At 56.8% G+C, this 26,343-nt stretch overlaps 1 protein-coding gene across 5 annotated transcripts in view; it reads left to right on the forward strand.

Moving 5' to 3' along the window:
* Nucleotides 1-870: 870 nt before the first annotated feature.
* The window catches only part of EMID1 (EMI domain containing 1), a 37,219-nt gene continuing 11,746 nt past the window's right edge, over nucleotides 871-26,343 (forward strand). For 4 of the 5 annotated variants that reach the window (XM_075996685.1, XM_075996684.1, XM_075996686.1 and 1 more), the window contains exons 1-13: nucleotides 871-983; nucleotides 8,230-8,343; nucleotides 8,748-8,851; nucleotides 15,514-15,597; nucleotides 16,656-16,717; nucleotides 18,976-19,096; nucleotides 19,283-19,333; nucleotides 19,418-19,507; nucleotides 20,062-20,208; nucleotides 21,231-21,320; nucleotides 21,462-21,514; nucleotides 21,929-21,991; nucleotides 22,096-22,140. In XM_075996685.1, coding sequence (XP_075852800.1) covers nucleotides 883-983; nucleotides 8,230-8,343; nucleotides 8,748-8,851; nucleotides 15,514-15,597; nucleotides 16,656-16,717; nucleotides 18,976-19,096; nucleotides 19,283-19,333; nucleotides 19,418-19,507; nucleotides 20,062-20,208; nucleotides 21,231-21,320; nucleotides 21,462-21,514; nucleotides 21,929-21,991; nucleotides 22,096-22,140 — 1,125 coding nt within the window. In that variant the 5' untranslated portion in view covers nucleotides 871-882. The remainder of the gene's footprint in view (nucleotides 984-8,229; nucleotides 8,344-8,747; nucleotides 8,852-15,513; nucleotides 15,598-16,655; nucleotides 16,718-18,975; nucleotides 19,097-19,282; nucleotides 19,334-19,417; nucleotides 19,508-20,061; nucleotides 20,209-21,230; nucleotides 21,321-21,461; nucleotides 21,515-21,928; nucleotides 21,992-22,095; nucleotides 22,141-26,343) is intronic. The other variant, XM_075996683.1, reaches the window with a different exon arrangement.

Raw genomic sequence — 26,343 nt, forward strand, 5'->3', positions numbered from 1 at the left:
CTCCCCCCAGAAGCCCGTGCTCATCCATGCTCCCTACATGAAGAAACTCTAGATGACGCCAATCCTCGCCTTGTTACAGATGGAGAAACTGAGGCCCAGACCAACATGCTGTCTACACTCTTCCCTAATTGTGGGTAAGAGCTGACACCCCTCTGAAGTGAGGAGGCCTGGGTTCAAATCCTGACTCTGCCAACCACTGCTAGGATGCTTTTGATAGATGACATCCTCTGTGCCTCAGTTTCTCCACCTGGAAAATGGGAGTAAGAGTAGACAGGGCACTTATGGAGTTAGCCCAGGTCTTCCCCTGGAGGGGAGGGGGCTGTGAGTGGCTGGGCCTCGCTTTTCTCATGTGTAAAGCGGGGAGAATGTGCCCACCTCGGGCGGAGTGGCTTGCAGATTGAACTGAGAGAGGGCACGCAGCTGCGGCGGCGACAAGCCCCGCACACACGGCGCGGCACGCACTGGTCCGGACGCCTCTGTTGGGTGGCTGGGTCCCGCAGAGATGCCGAGACACGGGATGAGTCCCCGACATCGTTCGCTCAGGCGTGGCGGGTTCGGGTCCCGGCTGTGGTCCGGGCCTCAGTTTCCCAGTCTGCAACCTGTGGGAGGGCACTTCGGAACTGGCACGCCGCCCTCGGAAGGGGCCCGCGGCGAGGGCGCAGGTGGGCACCTGGCGGGCCTCCCGGCGGGGGCGCCGCGCCCGGCTCCTTCCGGGTCGCGGCGCGAGGGGCGGGGGCCGCGCGAGGGGCGGGCGAGGCCGGGAGCGCGCGCCCCCGCCCCGCCTCCCGCCGCCGCGCTGGGGACCGCTCGCGCGTCCGGGGCGGCTGGCGGCGGCCGGCGGGCGGGGGCGGCGGCGCGGGCGCGGAGGGCGGCGGGCGCAGCATGGGCGGCCCGCGGGCCTGGGCGCTGCTCTGCCTCGGGCTGCTGCTCCCGGGCGGCGGCGCCGCGTGGAGCGTCGCGGGAGCCCCGTTCTCCGGGCGCAGGTAAGGCTCCCCCGCTCGGTGCCGCCCGCGCGGCCGGGGACCTGGAGTCCGGGCACACGCGCACCGCCGCCGTGCGAGGCCGGGACTGGAGGGCGACCCGTGCCCGCCCCGGTGCCCGCGGGCGCGGGCGGGGACCGCCGCCGCTGTCTGAGAAGCCCGGGAGCGCGAGGTCCCGCAGCCGTGTCCCGAGCCGCAGCCCCTCCGCGGGGGAGGGGAAGGGGCACGCGCAGGAGGACGAAGCCCCCCAGGACTTACGTCGCCCTGGCCCGAGGGCTCCTCCCCCTGCACGTGGGAAAGGCCCACGAGCCCTCCTCGCCGACTCTTCGGGGACCCCCCTCTCCCCTTTCCCTGCTCCTGGCTTTTTTTAGTACCCGGCTATTAATTCCCCTCGGAGGAAGGGCTGGGGTGGAGCCTCAGCCCACTGGGTCCTGTCGGAGGCTCCCCGGGGACCTGGCATTTGGAACTGGGACAAGAGGAATCCTTCTGCCTTCCTGCTGCTCTCCTAGTGGCTGGGGACATTCTCTGGCTGGCCTTTACAGAGTATCTCCCGGAACCTGGCACCGTGGGGCTCTTACCTATGGTGTCACCATTAATCCTTCAAGGGCCTAATGGAGCAGGGAAAACGGACCCCATTCAACAGATGAGCAGACTGAGGCCCCAGAGGATCGACATCATCTTCTAGGCTCATGGGTTATTAATTGCAGAGCTGGGTTCCAATCTGAGTTTCTGGCCTTGAGGACAGTGTTGGAACCTTCCCCGGCTGGTGTCCTGGCTGCAGCAGCCCCTGCCCCCCCTAGTCCCCTCTCACCGGCCAGGCGCCGCCGCTGTCCAAGGCAGACAATGTGGAGTAGCCAGGCCTCTCCAGGCCTTTTCATCCCATTCAAAGGCCTGCCTGGCCCCTACCCCCTACGGCCTCAATTCTTTAACTCTTTTCAGAAATTCCCCTTTCCCAGTGGTCAGGGGCCAGCGTGCCCCGCTGGGCTAGCAAGAGCAGGTGACATGGGCTGGGCTGGAGCATGGAGGTGGCTGAGGCATCACGGCCAGAAGAGCAGTTGTCTGAGACAGGGACAGACACGTGGCAGATGTCACAGCCACCACCTACTGTGTGCTGACGACAATGGCTGGCCTGGATCTGTCACCTCCAGAATCTTCCCGACTGCCACTGGCGGCTTGTTTCATAGAGGAAGAAGCTGAGGCTCAGAGAGGGGGTATGACCTGCCCGGAGCATGCGTGTGAGCCCCAGGACCCCGGATGCTAAGATGACAGAGACTTTGAACTCAGAATTCCCAGTGTCAGGCTCAGGATGATGGTCAGAGAGCTTAAGGCCATGAAACCCCTCCACCCAGTCCAGGGCAGGGCCCTCCAGCCCAGACTCCTAGCCCCCCAGGGTTTCTTGGGTGGGAGCAGGATGGCGGCTATGGGCAGGAGGTATCTGGTGATCAATGGGGATTGTCACCCTATCTGTTCACAGCTGGCTGTCACAGTAGCCTGAGCCTCACAAAAGCCCTGTGGGCAATACTATTGCTCCCATTTTACAGATAAGGAGACTGAGTCCTAGAGGGGGAAAGTGGCCCCTCAATCCAGGCCAGTTTCCAGATCCAGTGTCTTTCTCTCCTCAGCAGCGCTCCTTGGAGGAGGGAGAGGGGTTGTCAGCTTAGGGGCTTGCGAAACGTTTCTAGGTCATGGTTAGAAGTTAGGGGCTCTGGCCTCAGACAGAACGAGGTTTTATTCCTGCCTCCATCACCCACTCGATGTGTGATCTGAGGCAGGTCACTTCTCAGTTTTCTCTCTGTTTCCCTCTTTTTCCTTCACTTATCCCTGCTCGGGGCCTGTTCTGAGGGTGACAGTCCCCCCGGGAAGGACAAGCACAGGACCTCAAGGACAGTGATTCCTGCTTTCACCAGCATTGCGTGGGGTAGGAGCCTGGGACCAGAGTCTGGTCCTCAGCTGCCAGGGCCTCCGCTTGTGGCCCTGTCCCAGTGTCACTGGAGACAGCATGGGGATGTCATGCTCTGTCAGCCTTCCCTCCACCCCCAGCCCGGGGCTCCAGGCACCCCTTGGCAGCCGAGGGACCAGAGGCAGAAAAGAGGCTTTGTCCTCAGGAGGGGGTGGCCTGGGAAGGCATCCAAGGGGCCGCCCCCAGCCCCAGGAATGTGGTAAGACTTTGAGACCCCCGGAACCAGGGTCCCCAGGGGCTGTGCAGAGCTGCCTTGGCTGGCCCCTGCCCCTGCCAGCCCCTCACGCCCTGCTGGGGCTGCTTCCTGCCCCACGGAGGTCCCGCCCAGCCTGAAGCCACTTCCTTTAACTGCTCATCTCGGCGAGCAGCTCTAGGGTTCAAGCCATCGCAGCGTCCTGGCACAGGCCACTGACCCCCGTAGCACGGGCTTCCTTTGGGAAAATCCCAGGGTTGGGGCGAGTGGGGAGCTCTGAAATGCATGCTGTCTCCCCAGCCGCTCTCTGCGGGGCTCAAATCCCAGCTCTGTGCACCCTGGGCAGGTGCTGTCTCTTGGAGCCTCAGTTTCCCCCTCTGTAAAATGCAGAGCCTGACAATCCCTATCCCAAAGTCAAGGAGAGGACCTTATGAAGGAGACACTGTGCTGGTGTCTCCTGGGACACAGCTTCTCCTGGGAAGCCCCTGGGCCACAGCTGCCGGGTGTGGGGCCCATGTCAGGGCTGTGGCCCCAGAGTCCAGGAACAAGAGTTAGCAATAGCTGTTATCTCTGTGCTAAGCGCTTTGTGTGGCACCTCCCCTGCCGGAGGAGATTCTGCTGTCCCCATTTGCAGATGCACAGAGTGAGGTCAGAGAGGGTCAGGGCCTTGTCCAAGGTCCCTGATTTAGGAAGCAGCAGGGCCGGGGCTGGAATTTCACCCCCAGTCTGGGGTTCTGGCTCTTGTCACCCCACCCCCAGCCAAGTGTGTGCGCCTTTCTCTCCTCTCCTTTTCATGACGGCCTTGGCCCGGGGCCTGCTTGGCTGCCTCCGCAATTAGCCCCTATAGCTGTTCCGGATCGCAGCCCCGGGCCCTCTGGAGACAAAGTCCCCTGGGCCCCCGTGGCAGGAGGTAGAGTGTGGGTATAGGTGTGGGGCCCCGGTGGGGTTGGCCAATGCCAGGCTGAGCTGGTCTGGCCTGTTTTCTCCCTCCCAGGGGCCCACTTCTGCTGAGTGAACAGAAGTGGCGCACCCTGAGCCCCTGTCCTCACCTTGCCTCACCTGGCAGCTGATGCTGACCACACCACAGCGCGGGAAGGCCCCGGGGCAGCAGGGATGGTACCTATCTCTTGGAACCTGCTGGCTGCTCTACCCAGGGCCATAGTCCATTCTCAGTCATCCAGTCATTCAGCAACATCCCTGAGCATAGTCCCACTGCATTTCCTCCCCCTGCACCTGCAGGAGAGAATACAGCTCAGAGCTAGTGAGTGGCTCACGGGTGCCCCCGGAGAGGCCCAACCCCACCTGGGCCTCAAGGCTGAGGCCCAAGGGGATGAATAGGAGTTTGCTGGAGCAAGGGGAGGGGCTCTCCAGGCAGAGGGATCCTCCCATGCTAAGGTCAGAGGCGGGAGGGGGCTGCACAGTGTGCAGGAGTGGCGAGCAGCATGAGGAACGAAGGACAGGGCCGGCGCGGCGTGCAGCCGGTGGGGAGCCGTCGTGGGCAGTGGCAGCGCTGGGTCTGTGTCGTAGGAAGAGCCCGCAGCTGCCTGTGGAGCGTGGACAGAGGGCAGGATGGCTGCCAGGCCAGGCAGGGGCCCTGCAGAGAAACTCAGGCCTGCGCTGGGTGCCCCGGGGCTGGGTCCTCAAGGGGAGAGTGGGCACGGTTATTGGTGGGGGAGGGGGCGAGGGGCTGACCCTGAACCCACCCGGCTTTGGTGTCTCTTCCTGTCTGAAATGTCTGGCTAGCTGGCCACCAGCTCCATGTCTCCTAAGCAGGGATTCGAGCAGAGTCCAGATTGTGGGAGATAAACCAGGGAGCCAGGCAGGGGCCCACATGAGGGAGATTTTAATTAAGGGAGAAGGAAAAAAAATTGTTTTTCTCTAGCTTCCCTGGTAAAAAGTTGCTCAGGCAACTGTGGACGCTCACAGGCCCGTTTCCCCCTGCCCGTCTAGGACTCACAGCCCTGTGTGTGACTGGGCCTGCCTCTGCCTGTTTGTGTATATGTAAGAGGTGTGTGTGCACGTGTGTACATGAGTGAGGGCACGCAGACCTGTGTGGACATGTGCAGAGATCACAGCTGCAGCCTGTGTCCGTGTGAGAGGCGTGTGTGCGTGTGTTGGTATGTGAGTGTGTATGCAAGTGTGGACATATTTGCAGGGAGGAGGTTCGACTGTGATTGTGTGTCCCTGGAAGAGCGCCGACAAGCGTGTGTGTCCTGGTGTGTACATGTGTGTGCATGTATGTGACGGCTCACAGTACTGTGTCTGCGGGTATGGACTTGTGCAGGGAGGATGGTCATTTGTGTGCCTAAGGGTCCTGCTGGATTTGACGTGGTCTGTCTGTGTGCACGAGTGTGTATGTTATCCGTGTGCTTCTGTAGATCTGTGCGTGCACACAAGGACATATGTGTATTTGTGAATTGTATGCACATATGCATGTGTATGTCCGTGTGCATGTGCTCACTGGTGGGCATGTTTGCCCGTATGCCTGGATGTGCATTTGCATGTGTCCACACCATGTGTGCATGAATTTGCATGTGTGTGCATTGCATGTGCATATTTGTGTGCATTTGCACACTGGCGTAGCGTATTCACGCTGTGCCCAGGAGCCCCTTCCTGAGTCTAGAGTTTTTCACTTTCCTCTGCCAGGTTACTCCCTCCCTCCTTCTCTCCTGTACTCATGGAGCCCCCATGCAGGCTGGGGAGCAACACATAGGCTGCAGGGAGCCTGTGAACCCCCTTAACTCGCACACCAAGTTTTACACATTTTTCTAGAGAGGAACCACATTTCCCAAAGGGGTTTATGTCCCCACCCTCCATACATACCCTAATGTATGCAAAGCCACAGCTCTAGAGACCTGAGGCTCTGTAGGATGGAGAGCCTTGAAATGTATCTTTTTAAACTTGTAAAATCCTTTTCGACTTGTCCGGAGAAACATTTCCGGCCTGGGGTTCATAGTGCAAGCTCCGGGACCAGGGGACCTGAGTTCCAGCCCGGACTGGTGCCCACTGCATATCCTAGACCCCAGAGCCACAGTCTTTCCAGCTATGAAGTGGAGCCATAGCAGGGTGCAGGTCAGTGCAGTTTGGGGGCTCAAGCCTGTAATCCTATCACTTTGGGAGGTCACGAGGCAAAAGGATCATTTGAGACCAGGAGATCGAGACCAGCCCGGGCAACATAGTGAGACCCCCATCTCTACAAAAAATTTAAAAATTAACCAGGCTTGGTGGCACTTGCCTGTAGTCCCAGCTACTTGGGAGGCTGAGGCAGGAGGATTGCTTGAGCCCAGGAATTTGAGGTTGCAATGAGCTACGATGACACCACTGCACTCTAGCCTGGGCAACAGAGCAAGACCCTGTCTCAAAGAAAACAACCAACCAAACCAAAAATCACCCTGCAGAGCCAAGAGTTGAAAAAAAAAAAAAAAAATAGGGTGCAGAATTTAAATGAGCTACGCATGCCAGGCCCTGGGCACAACTCCTGGCATGCAATGAGTGTGGTAAATTGAGCTGCTGTTCATGGGGGAGACAGAGCAAATGGAAAGCCCTCCTCACCTCCAGGGGTGGCAATTTGAGAAGAGTGTAATTTTTTCTAACTTTATGCACACATATCTGTATATATGCACACATGTGTAAATAGTTCTCTCTCTCTCTCTCTCTCATTTTACTAGAAATGCAGTCATCCTATATCATTACTCAGTACTTGCTTCATTTCCCCGAGCCCTGCGCGACAGCCGGTGTTCGGGCCCAGCGTCGGACACCTTGGGCCTCGTCAGAACATCTGATTTCCTGTGCCTGGTGGTTCCATGGCTATTTAGGCTTTTCCCAGCTCTGTGCCATTCCTGATGGGGCTATAGCAAGCACCTGTCCCTTCTGCGTAGGATGGCTGGCCGGGGCTCTGTTGAGCTCCTGCCACTTCATGGACAGGCTGGACTGTCCCTTCTTCCAGACTTGCCACCTCCAGGCCTTTGTCCCGGCTGTTTCCTCCTCCTGCACTGATTCCAGCGTGACAGAGACGGGTGAAGGGACTTAATCCCTAGCCCCCTACTTCAAGTTAGTTGACTGGTCCTGGCCAGGGACTTTCTCCTTCTGGTGGGCTGGGGTGGGGGCAAGGCAGCGGCCATTGGGGGCTGAATGGCGGTGGGTGAGGACACCTCGGTGCTGGCTGGGACATTCCAGGTGCTTGGTGGTGCTTGGCCCTGCACGGGGTCATGGGCACTGTGTGTTTTTTGCAGGGGGTGGGGAGGGAGGGATGGTTTCAGGTGACCCTTCTCGGCCTGGTCGCCTCCCACCCCCCACACTTTCCTTTGTGGCCTCAAGCCCAGGGTCACTGGGTTCCCAGGCTGGGGCCTTCACAGAGCCACAGACCATAGCTCTTAGAGATGGGGAGGGGACAGGAGCTGAGGCCTCTGGGATGGAGTCAGAAGCTGGGCCAGGCCATCCACATTCCTGAGTTCAAATCTGGCTTCTCTATGCACCAGCTCTGTGACATGAGCAGTTGTCTTCACCTCCCCGAGCCTCAGTTTCCCCTCTATGAATGGGGGCAGGGGAGTACCTTCCTGGCTCACCATTGCACAATAGTGTAAATACCCTCTGCATACAGTAAGTGCTCACTATTGCAGTGCAGCATAATTAGCAGTTGGTATTTGGAGAAGTCAGTCCTCCAGGCTTGGGACATTGATTTCACCTCTCGGCGGGGGGACGTGACCAGGTTTCCATTCTGTGACATCCCTCTAGGGAGGGACCAAGGGGCAGGAGGAGAGGCCACTGAGGTTGCCCAGGTGGGAGGCAGGAAGCAATGGTGGCCTTGATGGGTCGAGGTTGGAGAGAGGAGATGTGAGGAGGGGGAGCCCCGTGACGTGCCCCACCCCCATCTTGCGCAAGAGCCCACAGCATGGCCGCCCCACCCAGGGCCATGAAATTCACCTCAGCCACAGAGAGTCCCAGCGGGGCCCAGCAGACTCTGCAAGCTCAGCGGTCTCTCGGCCTGGGCACTCACGGCTCCCGGAGGGAATGGGGACCTCCTCGCCCGTCCTACCAGAGTCCCTGGCAGGGGGCCCTGCGTGGCACTGAGCTTCCTCTCTTTGGGTCTGTTTCAGGAACTGGTGCTCGTATGTGGTGACCCGCACCGTCTCGTGCCATGTGCAAAATGGCACCTACCTTCAGCGAGTGCTGCAGAACTGCCCCTGGCCCATGAGCTGCCCGGGGAGCAGGTGGGGACGGAGCTGCTGGCGTTGGGGTGCAGGCAGAGGCCTGGGGGTGGGATGGTGTAGGGAGTGCAGGGCACAGCTGGACCCCAGGGCGGGTGGGGCAAAGGCAGCCTTGGCCCTAGGCCTGTTCTCAGATCGTCCCTTCGTGCTCTCTCGGGGCACCCTGGAGTGCCCCTGGGGAGGGACATGGCCCTGCCTGCAGGGCTTCCTGTCCAGCTGGTGTCCCGTACCCAGGCTGGGGGCTGGGCAGGGAGCGCGGAATCCCAGAATGCAAGAGGAGAGAGACTCCAAGGGGACCTGGAGGTGGCCGAGGATCCTGGAGGTTCTGCGTTTGTCCCCATGGGCGTCCGGGGTGGTGAGAAAAGCCACAGAACACCCTAAGCCGGGCCACCTGCGGACTCTTTCAGCTACAGAACGGTGGTGAGACCCACGTACAAGGTGATGTACAAGACGGTGACCGCCCGAGAGTGGAGGTGCTGCCCTGGGCACTCGGGGGTGAGCTGCGAGGAAGGTAGGATGCCCGGCTGGCTCTGGAGCCCTGCGACGGCAGGCCAGGTGCCTCGCGCAGGTACACAGGAGGGCGGTTGTTCAGTCCGTGGACAGTACCCACACACAGAGCCAAGCCTGCTGGAGCCACACGGGCCTGGTGCAGACACAGCTGTGCCTGTTGTCCCCCCACCCCCTGCGGTGACTCTTGGGAGACTCTCAGGAGAATTTTACACCTGCTGCACAGCCCACATTTTAAGTCACAGCGTCCCAAGTCTCCCCTCCAAACTTGGGAAAAAGCCATCTGGACGTTCCTGTATGATGTGGTAACAGACGCCACGTGGGAACACGGGGCTGTTTCAGTCCGTTCAGGGTCAGAGAGGTAAGCGTGGCTGTGCCCACCCTGCCCGGGGACGCCGGGCTCAGGAAGGCGATAGGCAGAGTCAGGATCCGAGCCCTGTCTGCCCGGCGCCTCTCCCCGCCTCCACCTCTGGGCCTCCGGATGGGAGGACTCGGTTGGGCTCCCATGTGTGGGGCATGTCCCCAGCAGAGGGACTCCTCTCACCCCTCCTACCTTCATTGTGTGAAGGCAGAGCCCGGCCACACTGTCACCTGGAGACCCCTCTCCCCCTCACCCCTCCCGGACACCTGCCTCTGCTGAGCAGTCTGCCCTCCCCCACCCTTCACCTGGCTGAACCCAGCAGGTGCCAGGTTTGGGGACACCAAGAGCTGTGTTCCCAAGCGTGTCCCTAAAGAGGATGGGCTGGCCTAGAAGCAGCCTCGGCCCAGAGATCCCTGGGTGGAAAGAGGGTCCCCGAGGCAGCACGTGGAACACAGGTTGCAGGATGTATCCTGACTCCGGAAACACGAGTGCGTAAAAACGCAGCCTGTGTATCGAGGGGAGGTAGTGCTAGTAGGAGCCACCACTCACAGGCGTCTTCTGAGAGATTTATACACTTCACCTCCCACAGCCCCTGCAACAGCCCGGTTCACAGATGGGGAAACTGAGGCCCAGAGAGACAGGTTGAGTGCCCAAAATCACCTGGACATGGGGATGGGGGTAAAACTCACCACGAAGTAGGGGCAGGAGGGGGTCTGGTGGGTTCTGATTTGGGGTGGGGGAGTCCCCAGGGGACCTGGGAGGAATGTAGTAGCTCGAAGGGGGGCTGGGCCCCCCAGGCCAGACGCCCTGCAGAGCAGCAGCCATGTGGGAGGGGCGTGGGGAACTGCGCCCTGCCCTCCCCGGGGGAGGAAGTGGGGAAGGCTGAGGGCCCGGGCAACGCCAGCCAGGAGGGCAGCTGCCAAGCAGGCCACAGAGGAGCCCCTGTGGGAGGGGCGGATTTCAGGCCCAGACAAAGGCCACTGTGTCCCTGTCTCCCCTCCCAAGGGCAGACCTTCCCGGTGTCTGGGCCGTCAAGGAGAGGGCGAGGGCTGAGTGCAGGTGGGGACAGCTCCTGTGCCCTTGAACCCAGCTGCTGGAAGCCGCACATGCAGGAGCCTGGCTGGCTGAGGGCTGAGGGCTCGGCCGGGGGTGAGGCGGGGGTGCGAGCCGGCGCCGGGCCAGGCCAACCCTGATGCCTGCCAGTTCCCCCCGTGGGGCCTTCAGGTCCCGGCCTGGGGACAGGGCTACCCAGGGCTCCCTGAGCCAGGACAGCTCTGCCACACTCCAGCTGTGTGGCCTTGGGCCAGGGACTCCTCGACCATTGGGCAAGTCGTTGTGCAAGGGGCCCGAGCCGGGGCGGGCTGCCATCCAGGTGGCGTTCTTCTCCCGCACACCGGAAGGAGCGTGCTGAGCTGCCGGTGCGCCTGCAGCAGCCTCAGCGTCCTCAGCTGCGAAATGGGCAGGGTGGGAGAGGCCGGGGACGTTGCCGGGATGACATGAAGCAGCAAAGCCCCCGCGCTGTTGGCAGCGCCTGGCAGGTGCTATGTGATGGCCAGTGGGACAGGAGGGGCCTCTCCCAGCCACAGAGTCGGAGCTGAGGAAAGGGAGGTGGGCAAGTGGCTGCCTGAGTATTCCGGAAATCTGCCGTGCTGGGCCGTGGGAGTGGGGCGGCGAGGCGTGGGGACACTCCCCGCCCACCCCGGGCCCCGCCCTTCCTCCCACTGCTGCGTTCAGGCCCGGCTCCTCCAACTGCTTCCCCTGCTGGCGACTGCCCTCGCGGCCTGCCCACGGCTGTGACCTGACCCTGGGCCCGAGAGCCGTGTCACCAGGGGCCGCAGGGCCCAGCGCAGCCTGGGGCGGCTTCATTCCAGACTTCCGCTTGCTCATCTGTGCTCTGCCGTGTGACTTGGGGCAAGTCTGAGCCTTGGCTTTATCTGGAAGTCACCTGGGATTGAGAACTGGGCGCTCAGCCTGGCTCTTAGTAGAGGCTCCGTAAGTGTCTGCCTCTCCCCTCCCGCCCCCGTGCTGGGGGTTCTGTGGTGACCCAGCAGACGCAGCCCTGCCTGCTGCCACCTCCGAGACCCCCTTCTCAGTCCCGGCTACACACGCTGGCCTCGGGGCTCTGGACTCGATGTCTGTGAGGCTGGCGGCTCTAGTGAAGGACTTCCCTGCTCTCAGCCCAGTTTTCCCGTCCGCACGGGGGGGGGGGGTTCGCTCTGTGACAAGGAGTGAGGATGGTCTCATTTGATGTTCACGACAGTCTGTGAGGAAGGGGCTAGAACAGGCTCCATTTCACACATGGGGAAACTGAGGCTCAGAGAGGTGAAGGGACTGGCCTATGCAGCAGCCACCTCCGTGTCACCTTGACTCGGGGTCTCCCTGCAGACAGATCTCCCACCCATCAGCCCCTTGTCCAGATGATGACTGCAAGGCCCAGAGAGGGTGTGGGTCACACACCAGGTCACACAGCAGGTAAGCACTGGCCTGAGTTCTGCGGCATCCCCAGGCCCCAGGCCGTTCCGCAGTAATAATGACAAGGGAAAGGAAAGCTGCCACCGTCCTCCCTGCCGAGCACACCACCTGCGTCGTGCCAGTGTGTCCAGAAGTCAAGGCTGTGGGGGCGGGGGCGCCTTGCCCAGGGTGGGGCCTATGGGCTGAGGAGCCGGATTCAAACCCAGTCAATCTGACTCTGGAGCCAGGGCCTTTCCTCTGCGGCTGAGGACTCCAAGGGCAGCGTGTTCGGGCCGCTGGGGCTCCGCAAGGCTGGTGGGCCGGGCTGCCTCCACTTCCCCCACGTAAGTCCTGTTGTCCTCAGCACTTATGTCCCTTCCCATCCGTGGACCCTCAGCCCTTGTCCTCCGTGATAGGGAAGCAGACAGGGGGAGCTTGCCCAAGGTGACACACCAGAGGCTGCAGTCCGGGCCCTTCCCGGGCCCCCAGCCCCTCCTGCCGCCCAGGGCTGGGCACGTCCCACACACACCTGGCTCTTACCTGGTGCCAGGTGCGGCGCCAGGCCTGTGCTTCACTTTGTAGATGCGGTGTCCCCAGGGCTAAACACTGCGCAAATCCGCCCTCGTCCACCACCGGCCACCCACACTCCTGTCTGGGCAGCCCACACCTCCCCACCGGCCCCTGCCTGTGGGACCAAGGCCCAGTGTTGCCCCAGCCTCGCCTTCCCTCTAGTTGATCCTTTACCCACACTGGCCTCCTGTCCCATTCACGGCCTCAGCGGTGGCTGTCCCTCTGTCTGTGACCCTCTTGGTGCTCCCACCTGGCGGAGGTGGCCCCACCCCGCCGTCACACTTCCTCTTCCCGAGGGCCTGGCGTAAAGCATGTGCCCGGGAATTGAACGGGAACTTTGCCCACCCTGAAGAGGGGGCCAGGCTGGACACAGGCCTCCTGGCTGGGCTTTGGGAGCTCCCGCCCCAGCTGTGACCCTCGCGCCTGGCTCTGACCCCCAGCAGCGAATATTTACATTTGCAAAGTAAATTCCTTGCAGGAGACCTGGGCCGGGCTGGGGAGGAGCCAAGCAGATCTGGGGGTTAGTCTTGAACGAGGAAGCCCCTCCCTTCCCTCCCTCCTGGGAGAGAGAGTGCAGAGGTGGAGTCCAGGGACACGCCCCAACCTTTCACAGCCTCGTTCCCCCTTTAGGGCAGGGTTGGAATCCCACCCTCCCACCGCATGGGCAGAGCAGGCAGCCTCCCCTCTCTGGGCCTCAGTGCTGTCATCTGTCAAGGGGCGCAGAACCTACGAGAAGGAGGAGCTCAGAGCCTCTTAGCCAGGCCTTGTGCTTCAGGCCTTGCACAAGGCCTGAACTCCAGACAGCGCTGGAGGTCAGGACAGGGCGATCAGAGCTCCAGAGGGGGCTTGGGTAGCAGTGGGTGCCCTGGTCTGTCCAGGAAGGCTTCCTGGAGGAGGTGACATGGGCCCAGCAGCTGTAGGGATTGGAGGAAGGCACTCGCACTCATGCATGTGTGAGTGTGTGTTTGTGTGTGTGTGCTCGCGTTTGTGTAAGGCACATGAGGACCTCCCAGATGGTGGGAAGTGGCCCACAGTCGGGCTCCCAGAGTGGAACTGGGGTTTGTGGTCCCAGGAGGAGCCCTTTGGGAGGGACCACTGGGCCAGGGTGAGGGGGGTCTCAGCCACCGAGGCCTGTTTCAGGGCCCCTGGCCAAACACCAGTAGGAGGGATGTGACCTCTTTGTCCAACAGGGGATCTCCCCCCAACCCGTGGCTTCTTCCCTGCTGGAATTTTGTGTGCTGTGGGGCCATTTTATAACCTGGGACGTCCCTTAAAGTATTTCTGTCCATTTATCAGAATTTTGGAGAGTTTTTGGATAATTTCTGTGAACCCTGAATCCAAAGTCAACATTTTCTGGTCTTTTTGACAGTTTTGCTATTTCTTTAAGTTTTTTCTCTCTTTAATGTAAATTCATTATTTACATTATCTTGAGCCTCTTAATCTACGCTGCTGGTCAGGCCGTGTTTCTATTAATTTTTCTAATTCTCTCTGGCTCCTGGCAAAGCATCCAAAAACAAACTGTTTGAAAAAGAATTTCCAACCACAAGTTTACAGATGAATAACTCAGGGACACCCTCATGTGACATTAGAACATTTTGCTGATCTTCAAGACAGTTGTGCCTGCCTTTTGTTTCGTTTGCTTGCTGGAAATTAATTTTCAGCCTGTGATTCATGCGTTCATCAGTTTTACAGACGCTCTTGAGGTCCTACTGGGTGCCGGGCACTTGTTCTGGGCTAAGCACTTCTTTGGGTCAACTTCCTGAAAAGAGTAATAGAATGACGTGTTACATTTCCACCTGGGAGCTAAGAGGATGACCAGGGCTTGGCGGGGCCATGCTTCTTGGGCACCGGTGCTCTTGCTGGACACTGGGCCTCTCTGCTGGTGGCCCCCCAAAAAGAGGTGGGGCCCTGCAGTTGGACTGCCTGGTTCAGATGCAGGCTTTAGACATTCTTGGGGACAACTGTGGGCAAGTCACTCTACTCGTCTGTCTCGTTTTCCTCCAAGGGAAAAAGTAGGGATGGGTCCTACACACTCATCCATTTTTCTGAGCATGGGGGACAGTGAGCTGCCCCATGCCTCAGTTTCCCTGTCTGTAAGGTGGAGGTGAACTAGCACCCACTCACAGTTCAGACTGCGTATACGTGAAGTGCTTAGCGTGTGCGGGGCCCATTCTGCATTTAGTGAACAGGAGGCAGGGCTTGGCTATGGTTATTACCTGCCTGCTAGGACGGAGCGGGGCTGGGTGACGCACGTAGCACGGGCTTGGTTCACAGCCACGGCCCCTGTCCAGAGACCCCAGGGCCTGCCCCAGTCCCGGGCTGGCCACCCACCTTCCTCCATCCTGGGTGAGGTTTACCCCCCGTGTCTAGGCAAGTCACAGGCCCTTGGGGACGCAGGCTCAGCCTGAGCAAAGGCCCCATGGTGGGACCGGAGCAGGGCCTGGCAGCCTCCCCTGGGGGCTGGCCAGGGGGGCCTGTCTGGTTTGAGTTCCCAGCGGCGCCTCCTGCTCCCTGCTTCAACCCACAGCCCAGCTCCGAGCTGCCAAGCCCACGCCTTATTTGGGTCTTGTCTCCCCCCAGACGACACTGCCAGGCCTTAAAAGGCAGGCCCTGGGGGTGGAGGGGCACACTGCCACTGCTGCCCAGCCCCTCCAGCTGTGCCCCCTCCCTCCAGCTGTGGAGAAAACCGGCCCCAAAGCCAGACCAGCCTGGGCAGCTGCTCAGGCAGGGGTGGCGGCCGGGGTGGGCTCCCAGGCAGCCCGCCTCCCTCTGGTTTTCATTTAAAACCAGGGCTGGATCCACTTCGGTCTCTTCTTACCGAGCAGGGCAGGGAGAGTGGGACGGCAGCGGTCGCAGAGGACTGACTGTGTGCCCGGCCCTGTGAGCGCACAGTGGGACCCTCGCACACGGCCATGCTCAGGCTGCACACGAGTAAGAAGCCTTAGTGTCCCATTTCACAGGTGGGGAAATAGGTCCGGAGAGGACAAGTCGCACAGGTCGGTAAAGGATGGGGCTCAGACCCGAGCTTGTCTGAGAGCTCTAAACTCTGAACCCAGGCAGCTGGCTGGGGTCGTTGGGGAAGCCCCCAGCCTCATCCTGGTCACCAGCCCCATCCAGTGGCCAGCCTTGCCCCAGCTCAGCCCAGCTCATGCTGTGTGGCCCAGGTGAATTGCTCCACCTCTCCGAGGGGAGGGGGGATCCCTGCTAGGACAACAGTGGAAGCAGGGGGCCCGAGGAGCAAGGATGGCAGGGCTGGCGGAGCGCTCACCCTCTCCGTCCCTCAGTCGCAGGCTCTGCTGGCTTCGTGGAGCCCGGGTGGCCGGGCAACACCATGCGGCGGATGGCGCTTCGGCCCACAGCTTTCTCAGGTGGGTCCTGGGGTGGCTTTTGGGGGCTCCCCTGGGCTGGGGGATACCTGCAGGGGCCCAGGACGGCGTGGCTACTGTTCTAAAAGGCGGCCAGGTCGAATAGTGGAGGGTCAAGGACAGGACTCCACCCCCAGGCTGGACAGAGCGCTTCAAGAACCAGAGGAAGGGCCCAGGCACCCCGAAACCCAGGACCCCCGGACACCTGCAGACGCAGGCCCAAGCCCCCGTTGACTCATTTTATCCAAATGATGCTTTTCTGAGTGTCTGAGTGTGCCAAGCCTTGTGCCGGGCACTTGCCATGGTCAGCTCCTTTAAACCTCACAACTATCCACACACCCCCCCCGCATTGTCCCTATTTTATAGAGGCGGAAGCTGAGGGTCAGAGGGGACACCTGCCCTGCCCAAGGCCCCACACCCATGAGGGGGCAACACTGGGACTGGCTCCTGGGTACTGTACTTGTTGGACACCCACTCACCCCTACCCTGAGCTCAGTGTCCTCAGGTGTGAATGAGGGTGACACCCGGCTCAGGCACAGGGTCATGGTGAGGGCTGGAGAGACCAGCTGGCTCAGCACGGGGTGGTAAATACCCGGGGCTGTTACAAATGACTCGGGTCTTTCACAGAGGGGGCCAGGGTGGAGGAGCTGGACAGTGTTTGGGGGAGGGTCACGGGATGGCACCTCTGAGGCCAGCCCAATCCAGACTGTGCTGTCAGTCACCAAAGGCCTAGCCCTGCCCAGGCAGGAAGCAGCAGTATTTCCTGGCCTGGCTTCTGGGAAAGGGGTCGTTTTGGACACAGAGGCTGCCAGAAGTCAGGTCTCTGGCCCTGCTCTGGGAGAAACGGTCTGTGTGGACGCTCTGATGTCCAAGGGAGCGCACAAGGCCGGATCCATCCTGGACCCAGTGCGATTCTGTAGCCCCGCCCCCACACTGGCTTCTGCATAGGCTGGGGTCATCAGGTGGCTGTCCCCTCCCTCCAGCCCTCCCCCGGGGCTAAAGGGCTCCGAGAGGGAACCTGGGACCTCTGGCCACAACCCCAGCCTCTCCCCTCCCTGCAGGTTGTCTCAACTGCAGCAAAGTGTCAGAGCTGAGCGAGCGGCTGAAGGTGCTGGAGGCCAAGGTGGGTGAGCACTCCCCCTCCCCCCGGCCCCTTCCTCGCACGCGTGCTGGGTGCCTGGCCCTCAGCAACCCACAGCACAGCCCTGAGCTGACTCTGCAGGCAGCTTCCCCTGCCGGACACGCCTGGCCTCTCCTCCAGTGCCCCTCCCTGGGAAGCCCGCTCACAGGCTGTGCCTCAGTTTCCCCATCTGTAGAGTGGAGGTGATACTAGCACCCACTTACAGTTAAGACTGTAGGGCCAGGCGCAGTGGCTCACGCCTGTAATTCTAGCTCTCTGGGAGGCCGAGACAGGTGGATCGTTTGAGCTCAGGAGTTCGAAACCAACCTGAGCAAGAGCGAGATCCCGTCTCTACTATAAAAAATAGAAAGAAATTAATTGGCCAGCTAATATATATAGAAAATATTAGCCGGGCATGGTGGCACATGCCTGTAGTCCCAGCTACTCGGGAGGCTGAGGCAGGAGGATCGCTTGAGCCCAGGAATTTGAGGTTGCTGTGAGCTAGGCTGACTCCATGGCACTCACTCTAGCCTGGGCAACAAAGTGAGACTCTCTCAAAAAAAAAAAAAAAAAAAAAAGACTGTATATGTGGGCCAGACACAGTGGCTCACACCTGTAATCCCAACACTTTGGGAGGCTGAGGTGGAAAGATCACTTGAGGCTGGGGATTAGAGACCAGCCTGGGCAACATAGTGAGATCTCATCTCTACAAAAAATTTAAAAATTAGCTGGGCATGGTGGCAACTACCTGTAGTCCCAGCTACTAAGGAGGCTAAGACAAGAGGATCGCTTGAGCCTGGGAGTTTGAGGTTACAGTGAGCTATGATAATGCCACTGCATTCCAGCCTGGGCAACAGAGCAAGACCCTGTCTCAAAACACAAAAAAGAAAGAAAAAAGTAAGTCATTCGGGCCGGGCGTGGTGGCTCACACCTGTAATCCTAGCACTCTGGGAGGCTGAGGTGGGAGAATTGTTTGAGCACGGGAGTTCGAGACCAGCCTGAACAAGAGCAAGACCCCATCTCTACTAAAAAAAAGAAAAAAAGAAAAGAAAGAAATTAGCTGGACAACTAAAGATTATATGTATGTGTGTGTGTGTGTGTGTGTATATATATATATATATATATATAAATAATTAGTTGGGCATGGTGGTGCATGCCTGTAGTCCCAGCTACTCGGGAGGCTGAGGCAGGAGGATTGCTTGAGCCCAGGAGTTTGAGGTTGCTGTGAGCTAGGCTGATGCCACGGCACTCTAGCCTTGGGCAACAGAGTGAGACTCCGTCTCAAAAGAAAAGAAGTAAGTCATTCTGGATTTAGAAGCATGAAAAATATCAGAAATGTGAAAAAACATCCAGAAAATCATTCACAGCAATTTTCCGTGCCCCCAAAGAGAGCCACTGTTGACATTTAAGCATCTTTTTTCCAGATTTTCTAAACATGTGTACGCATGTGTATACATGTGTACACCTAGGTGCATATCCTGTACTCCACCTCTGGGAATTTAGCTTAAGAAATCAATCAGATGCGAAAATGTTCACCAAAGTGTTAACGATCAGTAGAGAAATTTGCAAACCAGGGCACAGAAGGGTGGTTGCATAGCTATGGGCATCTGCTCTGTGGAATACTAGGCACCCATTTAAAATACTTCTAACAGGAACAGGTGCCTTTGATGTAATGAAGCTTCTAAACAGCAGGTGCTAGAACCCACGCTCCCAGCTGGGGAGGCCAGCCTGAGAGGCAGCTCAGTCCTAGGTCTGCCTGAGAGCCTCAGCTTTTCTCTGGACAGGCCCACGTGACCCCCACAACCCGGCTGATGGGACACCACCAACTTTCCAGAACCTTCCTCACCCTGCGCCCAGAAATGGATTTTGTGTACACCTCCGGGCCTCTATTTCATGTCAGATCCTCCCAAACTTCTCTCCAAATTTAGCGAACATTCTCCCAGCTATAACCCTGTGGTGCTTTAACCGACTGAGAGAAGCTTCTGTTATTTATGTAGATAGGCGTAGAAAACAACCGTGGCCCAGCATGGCGATCACAGAGCCCAACTTGGGTGGCAGTGATGGTGTGTGATGGTGCTTCCACAATGAGCGTCATGAATTGTGCACTTGGGAAAGCTGAGTCACTCCTGGTGTTGTTCTGGGTCCCCACGCCATGCTGGGCTCTGCTGGCTCTGGGCCTCTTGCACCAGGTTCCCCTGGGCTGGCCTGTCCCTGATGATACCCTGGTACCATCCTGTCCCTGTCTCCCTCTTCCTCCACAGGTGGCCATGCTGACTGTCACGGAGCGGGCAGTGCCCCCCACCCCAGCGGCCCCTGAGGACCCTGCCCTGCTCTGGGGCTCCCCGGCTGCCCAGGGCAGCCCTGGAGATGGAGGCTTCCGGGGTGAGTGGGTTGGACCAGAGCGTGCTCCCGTGGGAGATTCGGGACCCCGCCCTGCCGCTGACTCCCAGCTCCACCCCCTAGTGGGCCTCAGTCTCTCAGCAGGGTGGAGCTGGGGGTGGGCACTCTGGATGCTTCTCCGTCCCCAGCCCAGTGGGGACACTGAGCCCTGCCTCCCCCCCACCCCAGGGCTGCCAGGAGCCAGAGAGAGTGTGAGGGCCCCGCTGCTCCCTCAAGATGGTAGGTGCTGGCTGGGGGGCTGGGGCCAGGCTGGGGGCCGGGAGCAAGTCTGGAGCTGCTGACCTAGTGCACTTTGCCCCCCAGACCGAGTCGGTGCTCGGGGGCTGCCTGGGCCCGCTGGCCCGAAGGGAGACACCGGCAGCCGGGGCCCAGCGGGGATAAGAGGCCCCCCAGGTGAGTACCCACGACACTGACCCCCACCTCGCTTCCTTGGCCATCCCCCCATGGGGGGACCCAGGCTTGGGCCTTCCTTCCCTGCCCCCACTAACACGGCCCAGGTGGCCGGGGCCCTGCGCCCACTTGCTTCTCCACGCCCCACCCCTCCGGCGCCCACTCACGCCTAGCCTCCCTGAAACCCTTTCTTGGGTTACTCAGCCCGTGTTCCCCGGGCATCTGCATCAGCCGGCTCCGAGCTGGGCGCTAGGTGGGCTCAGACATGTCCCTGCCCTCCTGGAGCTCCCAGACCAGTAGGCATAGGGGCTCAGCAGGGGGGAAACGGCAGTGCACGCTGCAGGTGACCAGGGCCCCTGTGGGGCCTGTGGAGGGTACGGCAGCCCCCCGGAAGGAGGCTCAGCTGAGTGGGTGGAGGACAGGGGTGCTGTGCTCACCCCTCACAGATGGCCATGGAGGACAGGCCCACTGCCCTGGCTGCCTTGTCCTGCCTCCTCGAGGCCACCCTGGGCCTCCCTGCCTCCTGCACACCCCCAACCACTGTGATTCCATTGCAGGTCCGCAGGGTCCCCCAGGGAGCCCTGGCCAGGCTGGAGCAGTGGGCAGCCCTGGAGAGAGGGGACCTTCAGGCCCACCAGGGCCTCCTGGGCCCCCTGGGCCCCCAGCTCCCACTGGGCCAACTCATGCCCGGATCTCCCAGCATGGTGAGTCCCCCGGGGTCCTGGCAGGTCGAGGTCGGTGTGGGGTGAGAGTGGGGTAGCCGTCACTGCAGTGCCCGCTGCCATCTGCTGGCACCTTCTGTGTGGCGGGCTCGCTCACGGTAGGCCACATATCACCCAGTCCTACAAACGGGTACTGTTGTCCTCCTGTGTTCACAGATAAGGAACACAGTGCCAGAGAGGGGAGGTCACCTGCCAGGGTCCCACCGCCAGGGCATGGTGGAATGGCCTCAAATCCAGGCAGCCTCCAGGGCCTGTGCTCAGAGCCACCTGGCACCCGGCCCTCCTCACGCCTTGGAGCTGGCCAGAGTCCAGCCCTCGGCAGCGGGAATGTCAAGGCCCAGCAGCAGGCAGAGAGCCCCAAGCTCCCAAGGCTGCAGGCCTGGCCCTGTGCTCAGAGGGGCCCCGAATCCTCCTCCCAGCGGGGCCTTGACCTGTGTCCTTGTCCTCCTCCCTTTGGCAGCCCAGCCTGACCTGCACGTGGGGCAGAGTGTGGAGCCAGGTTCAACCTCATCTCCATCGTGTCATTGGTGCATGGCCCGCACCATGTCACTCATTCCTCCTCCCACCGTCCGTTCTATCCGCTATTCATTCTCCCTCTCCAAGCCTCAGTTCCCATCTGTCCGGTGGGGACAGTGACAGTGCCAGCCTCCCAGAACTCTGTGATGACACTCAGAGAAGCCTGCCTCTCTGTAGATGGTCAGCAAATGGTAGCTTTTATCATTCCCATTTGACAGTCACGACAGTACAGGCTCAGCAAAGTGGAGAGTCCTGCCGTGTGTCACCAGCTAGACTGCACTGGGGCTAGAACCCCAGTTTCCCTGCCTCCTGGTCTTGCGTGGCCAATGCTGGCCCCACTTCCCACCCTGGGAGCAGGTGCCCAGTGGCCCCAGCCATGCTGCAGGCTGCCCTGCAGGGCAGTCAGAGCTGTCTTGGTGGAGGTGGCCGCTGAAGACTGACCACCCACTCCGCCCAGCTCTGCTCACTCACTGTCTCTCCTCTCCCAGGGGACCCCTTACTGTCCAACACCTTCACTGAGACCAGCAGCCACTGGCCCCAGGGACCCACTGGGCCCCCAGGCCCCCCAGGCCCTGTGGGTAAGTTGAGTCCAGGCCTGGGGTAGGGGGTGGAGTTAGTAGATGGCAGAGGGAGGGCCGTGGCTGTCAGGAGGAAGCTGATGGGGGACTTCCTGGCATTATACTCTGTCCTGGCCCTGAGGACGTCCTGTCTTCTTCCAGGTCCCCCTGGACCTCCTGGCCCCACAGGTGTCCCTGGGAGTCCTGGACACATGGTGAGTTGTTCTCTAAGTGCTCCCACCCCTATGTCCCTGAATCCATTTATCCATCCTTTCATTTATTCATTCATTCATTCAATTAGTATTTATTGATCATTTAATATGCAAACTACTTTCTGTAATCTTCTCATTCAATCCATGTAACAAGAAGCAAGTATTACTTGTTACCACCTAAGGCCAGAAAAGTAAATTCTCGCCCTAGGGGTGTGGCCAGCACATGGCAGCATTTATGTGTTGGAGCGGGACTGTCTGACTCCAGACTCAGTCCTCTTAACACTGAGCTGCATGAGCTGCCCACTGTGGTCCAGGCCTTGGGTAGAGAACCCCTCCCCAGCACCCCTGCCCCCCAATCCCCTGCCCACTTCATCCCACCCGCCCAACACAAGGCTGAAGCCCTGTCTTGTTCCACAGGGACCTCCAGGCCCCGTCGGACCCAAAGGACTCTCTGGCCACCCAGGAGAGAAGGGCGACAGAGTGAGTAGCCAGGCAGCCCTGCATCGGGCATTCTGGGGAGTCCTGGGGACCCCGGGTCAGAGCCCCCAATAGCTGACGCCACTCCTCTCCTCCCTTCTACGCAGGGACTGCGCGGGGAACCCGGCCCCCAAGGCGCTGCGGGGCAGCGGGTAAGTGATGCTGTCCCTGCAGCCACCCCTGCAGGGTCCCCCAGGCCCAGACTCCCCTCCCGCTCGGGCTCCAGCCTCTGTGACCAGAGCCCCTAACCCTCCCTGTTGGGTCCAGGGTGACTCCATCTACTCTCAGCAGCTCCCTGTCTCTGGGACCCATCATTCTCTTAGGATCTCCCGCTGTGTGTCTGTCTCTTGGACTCTATTTCTCTCTCTCTCTCCATCTCTCCACCTCTGACTGCAGATTGTTCTACTTCTCCCTTTAATTTGGTCCATTTTTGCTTTATATATTTTGTTTTCGTTTTTGAGACAGAGTCTCACTTTGTTGCCCAGGCTAGAGTGAGTGCCGTGGCATCAGCCTAGCTCACAGCAACCTCAAACTCCTGGGCTCAAGCGTTCCTCCTGCCTCAGCCTCCCGAATAGCTGGGACTACAGGCATGCACCACCATGCCCGGCTAATTTTTTTTCTATATATTTTTAGTTGGCCAATTAATTTCTTTCTATTTTTAGTAGAGACGGGGTCTCACACTTGCTCAGGCTGGTTTCAAACTCCTGACCTGTAGCAATCCACCTGCCTTGGCCTCCCAGAGTGCTAGGATTACAGGCCTGAGCCACCGCGCCTGGCCTGCTTTATATATTTTGAATCTTTGTTATTAGGTGCATACACATTTAGGATTTTAATATCTCCTTGGTTATTTTACTTAGGAAATTAATATCTTTTTGCTTGAGCCCAGGATTTCGAGGTTGCAGTGAGCTATGATCACTGCACTCTAGCCTGGCTGACAGAGCGAGGCCCTGTCTCTAAAAAAAAAAAAAAATAGAAAAAAATGAAATTAATACCTTAATATCTTTACCTCTGATAATACTCGTCTTTATTTTTTTATTCTTTATTTTTTACATAGCACCCGCCCTCCAATACTTGTCTTTAATTCTAACTTTGCTATTAACGTTGCCACACCAGGTTTCTTACACGTGGCATTTGCATGGCATGTCTTTTTCAATCCTTTTTCTTTCAACCTGTGTCTTTATATTTAAAGCACATCATCACTTATAAGCAACATATAACTTAGTCTTGCTTTTCTTAAACAGTTTAGTTAATTTACATTTGATGATATATACAATTATTGAAATGGTTCCATTTATATGAAACCATTTATGTCCATATATGGTCCATATATGGTTCCAACTTATGTCAACCGTCTTGCTATTTCTGTTCTATTTACTTTTTTATATTAAGATTTCTCTTCTTGCCTTCTTTTGCATATTCTTTGTGATTCCATTTTATCTCCACTGATAACTTTTTAGCTATGCATTTTTGTATTTTTTATGGTTAGTCTAAGGATAACAATATTTATCCTTGACTGATCAGTTTACTTGAATTAATATCACACCACTTGGCCGGGCACGGTGGCTCACGCCTGTAATCCTAGCACTTTGGGAGGCCGAGGTGGATTGTTCAAGGACGAGTTCGAAGCCAGCCTAAGCAAGAGTGAGACCCTGTCTCTACTAAAAAAAATAGAAAAAAATTAATTGTAGCTAAGTAGGATTGCAAAAATAAAGAAAGAAAAAGAAAATAAAGTATAAAGAAAAAGTAAAAGAAAAAAAGAAATTAATTGGCCAACTAAAAACATATTAAAAAAATTAGCTGGGTGTGATGGCACGTACCTATAGTCCCAGCTGCTTGGGAGGCTCATGCAGTAGGATTGCTTGAGCCCAGGAGTTGGAGGTTGCTGTGAGCTAGGCTGATGCCATGGCACTCTAGCCCGGGCAACAGAGTTGAGACTGTGACTCAAAAAAAAAAAAAAAAAAAGAATTACACCACTTTATGTACGTGTAGAAACATTACACATGGGTAATTCTATTTTTCACCCTCTTCGTTTCTCATGCCATTGTTGTCCTATATTGTACTTCTACGTTGGTTATAAACCCCACAATACATTATTATCATTGTTTCAAACAGTAGACTTTTAAAGAAGTTAAGAATACAGAAAAAATGGTCTTTTATATTTACTGATGTATTTACCATTTCTAATACTCTATACCTTCCAATACATCCAGATTTCTGTCTCATATTTTTTTCCTTCAGCTTAAACAACTTCCTTTAGCTTATCTTATAATATATGTCTCCTGACAACAGTTTATCTAAAATTGTCTTTATTTTACCTTCATTTTTAAAAGATATTTTTGCTGGATATAAAGTTGGCAGTTTTCTCCACTTTTAACACGTTTTTTTTGTTGTTGTTGTTTTTTTTAAACAGAGCCTCACTCTGTTGCCTGGGTAGAGTGAAATGGTGTAATCATAGCTCACTGCAACCTAAAACTCCTGGGCTCAAGGGATCTCAGCCTCCTGAGTAGCTGGGACTACAGGCGAGCACCACCACGCCCAAATAATTTTTCTCTATTTTTATTAGTTCTGGGCTAATTTTTCTGTTTTTAGTAGAGATGGGGTCTTGAGTCAGGAGTTTGAGATCAGCCTGAGCAAGAGCGAGACCCCCATCTGTACAAAATATAAAAAAATTAGCCTGGTGTGGTGGTGCATGCCTGTGGTCCCAGCTACTCAGGAGGCTGAGACAGGAGGATCGCTGGAGCCCAGGGGTTGGAGGCTGTAGTGAGCTATGACGACACCACTGCACTCTAGCCCAGGCAACAGAGTAAAACCCTGTCTCAAAAAAACAAAACAAAACAAAACAACACCAAAATACACTTTAGAATCAGTTTGTTGATATCAAAAAATAACTTGATGTGATTTTGACTAGTATTGCATTGAATCTATAGATCAACTTGGGAAGAAGTGACATCTTGACAATATCAAGTCTATCTATCTATGAACATGGAATATCTCTCCATTTATGTAGTTCTTCTTTGATATCTTTCATCTGAGTTTTGTAGTTTTCTTCACGTAGATCTTGTACGTATTTTGTTAGCATTATACTTAAGTATTTCATTTTGGGGGGGTGATAATTAAATGGTAATGTGTCTTTAATTTCAAATTGCACTTGTTCATTGCTGGCATATGGGAAAGTGATTGACTTTTGTATATTATCCTTGTATCCTGCAAGTTTTGATATTATTGCTTATTAGTTCCAGGAATTTTTTTATCAGTTCTTTTGGATTTTCTACGTAGGCAATCATGTCATCTGCAAACAGTTTTATTTTTTCCTTCGTAATCCATATACATTATATTTCCTTTTCTTGTCTTATTGCATTAGCTAGGACTTCCAGTAAGATATTGAAAAGCAGTGGTGAGAGGGAACATCCTTGCCTTGTTCCTGATCTTAGCAGGAGAGCTTTGAGTTTCTCACAATTAAGTATGATGTTGGTGGTAGAATTTTTGTAGATGTTCTTTATCAAGGTGAGGAAGTTCCTTCTATTTCTAGTTTGGTAAGAATTTTTATCATGTTGGATTCTGTCAAATGCTTTTTCTGCATCTATTCATATGATTTTTCTTCTTTAGCTAGCTGATGTGATAGATTACACTCATTGATTTTTGAGTATTGAGCCAGCCTTGCATACTTGGGATAAATCCCACTTACTTGTGGTACATAATTCTTTTTATAGAATTATAATTGTATAATTCTATAAAATTATAATTACACTAATATTTTTTTTTTTTTTTTTTTTTTTTTTTTGAGACAGAGTCTCACTTTGTTGCCCGGGCTAGAGTGAGTGCCGTGGCGTCAGCCTAGCTCACAGCAACCTCAAACTCCTGGGCTCCAGTGATCCTTCTGCCTCAGCCTCCCGGGTAGCTGGGACTACAGGCATGCGCCACCATGCCCGGCTAATTTTTTTTTTTTTATATATATATCAGTTGGCCAATTAATTTCTTTCTATTTATAGTAGAGACGGGGTCTCGCTCAGGCTGGTTTTGAACTCCTGACCTTGAGCAATCCGCCCGCCTCGGCCTCCCAAGAGCTAGGATTACAGGCGTGAGCCACAGCGCCCGGCCTACACTAATATTTTATTGAGGACGTTTGCATCTATGTTCATGAGAGATATTGGTCTGTAGTTTTCTTTTCTTGTAATGTCTTTTTCTGGTTTTGGCATTAGGGTAATGCTGGCCACATAGAGTGAGTTAGGAAATATCTCCTGTTTCTATCTTCCAAAAGAGATTTATAGAGAATTTGGTATAATTTCTTCCTTAAGTGTCTGGTAGAATTCAATAGTGAACCCATCCGGGCCTGGTGCTTTCTGTTTTGAAAGGTT

The sequence above is a fragment of the Microcebus murinus genome, chromosome 22, assembly GCF_040939455.1.
Source record: "Microcebus murinus isolate Inina chromosome 22, M.murinus_Inina_mat1.0, whole genome shotgun sequence".
Lineage (NCBI taxonomy): Eukaryota > Metazoa > Chordata > Mammalia > Primates > Cheirogaleidae > Microcebus > Microcebus murinus.